Source organism: Paramacrobiotus metropolitanus, unplaced genomic scaffold (genome assembly GCF_019649055.1).
Source record: "Paramacrobiotus metropolitanus isolate TYO unplaced genomic scaffold, Prichtersi_v1.0 Parri_scaffold0000095, whole genome shotgun sequence".
Classification (NCBI taxonomy): domain Eukaryota; kingdom Metazoa; phylum Tardigrada; class Eutardigrada; order Parachela; family Macrobiotidae; genus Paramacrobiotus; species Paramacrobiotus metropolitanus.
Window position 1 is genome coordinate 464,766 of NW_026570315.1, and position 6,000 is coordinate 470,765.

The 6,000-nt window shown below is 53.3% G+C and overlaps 1 protein-coding gene across 1 annotated transcript; it reads left to right on the top strand.

Annotated features, from left to right (window-relative positions):
- The first annotated feature begins 1,535 nt into the window (after positions 1–1,535).
- On the top strand, positions 1,536–5,417 carry LOC129596787 (uncharacterized protein K02A2.6-like). The gene has a single exon (XM_055494131.1). The coding sequence runs from the start codon at positions 1,536–1,538 to the stop codon at positions 5,415–5,417; it is 3,882 nt and encodes a 1,293-aa protein (XP_055350106.1).
- The last annotated feature ends 583 nt before the right edge of the window (positions 5,418–6,000 follow it).

Consider the following 6,000-nt stretch of genomic DNA (forward strand, 5'->3'; position numbering starts at 1 on the left):
GTTGAAAGCATTGTTGAAATCAATATTCAGAAGAGCTTTAACACCACTGATGCATTGAAGAAGAAAGTATCAGGCTGCGTGAATAATTCCTTCCACTCTTTTCTTTACTCCGGAACCAAGTTGGTGTGGTTGGAAAATCTCCGATGTAACTGGCCGAATTTTCATACCCACCGCCTTGGCGGCGGTATACATTTCCGACGGCAATTAGACGCAGGCCTCCGTTTCCGTAGAGCGACGAGTCGAGCGCCGCAGAGCAGGGGAATAACTTCCTGAGGTACTTTACCCGCTAAGGATAAGGTTGAGCAGGTCCGTCAGGGTATAACACAGATCAGACGCATCATCATCCAGTCTTGCGCCGATCAGGTCCAAAAAATGTTGTGGGCGCAGGTAATCTAAACCTCATGCGCTGCCACGTGCATCGCTTCTAACACAGACAACATTTCAACGGGGGTAAGTGGGACAAAAGTAGAATCTGGAGGATCCGTCGGGAGCGTGGGTAAGGGATCTGCTGGATGGATCTTCATGGACTCTATCACATTCGGAGTCACGTCTGCTACAGAGTCGGACGAAAGCAGTGTGCGTACCGCTCCGCTGACGTTTAAGTCGTCAATTTGAATACCGACGCCACGGGTAATCTCGTCATCAGGGGTAGCGCGTCGGGGTTTGCCAGGGGCTTCAGGTTTTTTGCTGTCGAGTTCCCCGTTCTCGAATCTGGCGATCCGGTCGCGAATGTGGGTGGTAATTGGGGTTTTTCGTGATTTTTTGTTACCGCCTGGAAGGGAGAGGATCGCAGAGGGGGCGGACAGCAGCTTCGGCTACGAAGAGGAATCATTGGCAGATACGGCGCGCCGCATTAGCTTTGTCAAGGCTATCGCTACGGAGGCGCGTGCTGCTTTCGGTATACGCCGCTTTATCTTACTCCTAGCTAGGAGAAAAGGAGGGGCTGAGGTCCCTGCTGCATTCGGAGGTGAACAGTGTGCTTGGCTTGGAAATGTGGAGTGCCAACAGCACAGGGACTGAAATAGTGGAAAATCAGTGATGGACGCCCCCCCAGGGGGCGCAGTCTAAAAATGCTTGGCCTTTTGTACGAATTAAAATACTTAAATTTTGATGAATTTCTAAATTGCTGTTTCGGGATGACGTTTTGTAGAAGTTGTTTGGGAAACGACATCTTTATACACATCTGTTAAATTCGATCGGGTCAATTCGCGCGAAGCCGACGGACAGATTGACGGGGTAAACTGCCACAAATTCGATAAAAATACTACAGATATTTCTTTTTTGCAAGCTGTGTTATAGGGAGGCTGGGACTCCCAGCCTGGGAGCTGGATGGAGATAAGGTGTGATGCCGTGCAGTATTGCATGACCTTTTTACCTAGCAACGACTGCCATGCTGTAAGATATTGTTGATCGATTCAGTCAGTAGAGCAGCGCGCGCGTACCAAATAAATATTACTATTTATTCCCTACTTCGTGACAAACTGGCGTGAAGTATTTCGAACTCACGCACGGTCATACTCCCTTCTCCCTTATAAATGACGCCATCAATACCCGCCTCAACCACCAACACCACCGCCGCCGCGAGTGCAGCGAAAGAAAAGGACGCCTCCGGCCTGATTAAATTTGAGCCTTCCAAAATGACCTGGCGCTGGTGGCAATTCCAGTATAGGAATTACGTCAAACTACACAAAATCACGGATGGCGAAGACCAGAAATGTCTACTTTCCGATTCCCTCGGCGTCGAGGCTGGAGAAATGCTTTTCTCTATGTGTTTGCCGGCGAACCCGGACGATTTCACCACAGCGCAAATTGTAGACAAACTTGAACACGCCTTCGTGAAGAAGACCAACGCTGCCACCGAGTGGGCCAATTATTTTAAGCTCAAACAAGAACAGGGTGAATCCCTGTTGGATTATTCCAATAAGCTCCGCCGCAAAGCCTTTCCGTGTGGTTTTCCAGCCGATGTTCTTGAAAAGAACATGTCGGCGACCTTTCTTAATGGTCTCGCCAGCGACGCTGTACGGGAGCATCTCCAGTCAAAAACGTACTCCACGTTGGAGGAAGCGCTGGATATTGCGGAGAAGTACGAGCTCCGGCGTAGCACCAGAAAGGGTCAAACCACTGTCGATGTGGCGCGCGTGGAAAGCGGGAAGCGAAACCCAGCGGGTAATGGCTACAGAAGGCGTGACGGCGCTCGTGGCGGACAACGAGGCCGTGACCTTGGTGGTGCACGCAAGCCTGCTGGCGCAGAAGGCGGCAAGGGTGCAGCCTGTGACGGCTGCGGATCCACGCAGCACGCACGAAGCGACTGCTGGGCGAAAGATGCGGAGTGCAGAAAGTGCAAAAAGCGCGGCCATATAGCGAAGGTCTGCCGGAGCGTACAGAGCTCCAGCGGTCGACAGGGACGCGATGGGCGCCGAACGTTTTTGGTGGAGGAAGAGTTCGACGTGCTCTCTGTCGATGCCACCAGCGGGCGCGCCATTCACGTACCGGTGAAAATAAATGGTGTACCGGTGTCACCAGTGCTGGATACTGGCTCCGGCGTCACCATTGTCGCCTCGGAAACCTGGAGATCGATCGGCTCTCCAAAATTATCACCGTACACCAATCCACTGAAGAGTTTCACTGGCCATACTTTAAAGGTCATCGGCACAGCGATGGTGGAAGTGGCCCACGCGAGAACGCGGAAGACGCTGCCGGTGATTGTGGTAGCAACGGGTGGAAATGTACTTGGACGAGATTGGATACACGCGTTGAATTTAAGTCAGCTGAGTTTGCGTGACCTCCAAATCCCAGCGGTGTGTGCTGTCTCGGGAAACGTCCAGCTGGAACAGATCCTTGCCAAGCACAGTGCTGTCTTTCGCGAGGAACTGGGCCAGTGCAAGCACTATAAAGCCCATCTGCACCTAAAGCCAGGTGCCACGCCGGTATTCCGCAAGGCGCGACTTGTTCCGTTCGCCTTCCGGGAGGCCGTGGAACGCGACATTGACCGACTGGTAGAGAAGGGGATCCTCACACCAGTGGAGCATGCAAAGTGGGCAGCACCGATCGTCGCAGCGCTGAAGCGTGCTGGGGACATCCGGACGTGCGCGGATTTGAGCACGGGGCTTAATGACGCACTGGATGTGCAACAGTATCCCCTCCCGACGCCCGACGAGCTGTTTGCAAAGCTCAACGGCGGTCAGAAGTTTAGCACGCTCGACCTGGCCGAGGCCTATGCGCAAGTGGAGCTTGACGAAGAAAGCAAGGCGCTGGTGGTGATCAACACCCACAAGGGGTTGTTCCAGTACAACCGCCTGCCGTTTGGTGTAGCCAGCGGCCCGAGCATCTTCCAACAAATCATGGAACGGATCCTCCAGGGGTGCGAAGGCGTCGCCATCTATCTGGACGACATCATCGTCACAGGTGCGACTGATGAAGAGCACCTCCGGAACCTGGAGCGGGTCCTACAACGCCTCGAGGAACACGGACTCAGGCTGAAGCGCTCCAAGTGTCAGTTCCTCCAGGACTCGGTAGAATACCTCGGGTTCGCGGTGGACAGCCGAGGCCGGCACATCTCACGCGACCGAGTGAAGGCGCTTTTGGACATGGACCGCCCGGCCAACGTGAGTCAGTTACGTGCATTTCTCGGGCTGGTTAACCACTACGGCAAGTACGTGCGTGACCTTTCGACGAAATGCAGTCCATTTCACCAGCTGCTGAAAGCGGGAGTGCAGTGGTCATGGTCCAAAGAATGCGAGTCACAGTTTCTGGCCATCAAAGAAGAAATAGTACGGGCAACGTTTTTGGTGCATTATGATCCAGAAATGCCTCTTGTCCTGGCAGCGGACGCCTCGCAGTACGGTGTGGGCGCCGTGCTGTGTCATCGGTTCCCGGACGGCACGGAACGACCGATTGCGCACGCATCAAGGACACTCACCGCAGCTGAGAAGAACTACGGGCAAATAGAGAAGGAGGCACTTGCCCTTGTTTTCGGCTGCCGCAAATTTCACCAGTATATTGCTGGTCGCGAATTCACGTTGTGCACGGACCACAAGCCGCTGCTGAGTGTCTTCGGAAGCAATAAAGGAGTTCCGGTCGTGACAGCCAACCGACTCCAGCGATGGGCACTACTTCTCATGGGCTACTCCTTCTCAATCGAGTACCGGCGCACCGAGGATTTCGGCCAAGCCGACGGCCTGAGTCGCCTGCCACTCCATTCGACCGAACTGGATGGACTGAGCGGGCTGGGAATGGACAAAGTGGTAAATGCGGTACACGAAAACAACGTGTCACGCTTGCCTGTCAAAGCAGAAGCCATTGCCAAAGCAACCGCCGAAGACCAGGATCTGTCCACGGTCCACGGTTACATCCTGCATGGATGGCCGGCCACGGTTGATGAGCGGTTGCGTCCCTACAAACGACTAGAGAATGAATTGGTGCTGACCAACAACTGCATTTGCTGGGGATCGCGCACGGTAATTCCGGTCAAGCAGCGTCGGCAGATACTGGACTACCTGCATGAAGCGCACATGGGAGCCGGTAAGATGAAAGGCGAGGCACGCGCCTATTGCTGGTGGCCACAGATGGATAAAGACATCGAGCACATGTCTCGTGAGTGCCGGATCTGCTCGGAACGCGCTAAGGAAACGGCCAAAGCACCGCTCTCGCAGCGGGAAGTGCCCGAAAGCCCATGGATGAGGCTGCACATGGATTTTGCCGGTCCATACCACGGCACAATGCTGCTGCTGGTGGTCGATGCCATGTCCAAATGGCCGGAAGTGGCGCAAATGAAACACGCTACATCCGATGGCGTGTTGGAAACTTTGCGCAACCTGTTCAGTCGGTACGGCGCTTGTACCGAAATCGTTACGGACAACGGCACCCAGTTTACGTCACAGGAGTTCGCAAACTTCTGTGCGGAACACGGGATAAAGCATCTCAGGACACCACCGGGACACCCACAATCGAATGGACAGGCGGAGCGGTATGTCCAGACCATCAAGGACGGAGTTGCGAAACTCATGGCTGACCGGAAGAACCTGTCCGAAGCACTGCGGCAGTTCCTCTGGAGATACCGAGGCGCGCCGCATGCAACAACCGGAAAGTCGCCAGCGGAGTTGTTCCTGGGTAGAAAGTTCCGTACTCAGCTCGACCTGTTGTCCCCTGTTATGTTCACACATACGGAGAGAAACCGCCAACGATACCAGCACAATTTCGACAAGCGCACCAAGCGGAAGAGTTTTACGCCTGGCGACTTGGTAATGGTTCGCGATTACCGTCTCAACCGAACTGTCGACTGGACCAGCGGCCGGCTGGTCAGACGTGAAGGCACCCGGATATGGGAAGTGTCTGTCGAAGGCGCCATCTGGCGCAGACACCTGAACCAGATCCGACCGAGATATTGGCTGCAGCCGGATGAGCGACGTACCAAATAAATATTACTATTTATTCCCTACTTCGTGACATAAGGAAAGAAGCCGGTAAACAGAAGATAGAAGTTGCTTCAAATTGCGCTGTAATCCCCAGTTAGTTCAACTTTCGGCCATCTCACCTTTGCGGTCTCATTGTCACCTTTCTTCTGAAATTAACCGCTAATTTGTGCAGCTAACAGTGTGTTGAGTTTAATGATGGGCGCAAATGTGTTGAACTGCATGAGGACAGCAGTCAGCCAACCCGTACGCGTACAAGATAGCGCAATGGGCAAACCCAGTTTCCGGCTTTTATTAAACCGACTTACTGCTGTTTTTAGAATCGCGCGGAGCACGAAAAAAAGTAATTTTTTGGTGCCTAAACGGTGCTGTTTCGCGTGTTCCTGGACAGAAGAAGATAAAATTATCACCCGCCTTATTTGTAACTTATTTCCATCCCATCTTTCTACCCCCAACCGCATACAAATAATAACCGCAATTCCGCGGTATAACCGCAATTCCCAACACCTTCACTTCCCGCAAACGTTGGCCACTAAACAGTTGCGATTTTGCGTGAAGAAATAGGTAAGTACTCTGACAGTACTCTGTA

What these genes read in the sequence shown, in the direction of transcription:
- LOC129596787 (XM_055494131.1), top strand. Translation starts at nt 1,536, where the DNA reads ATGACGCCATCAATACCCGCCTCAACCACCAACACCACCGCCGCCGCG.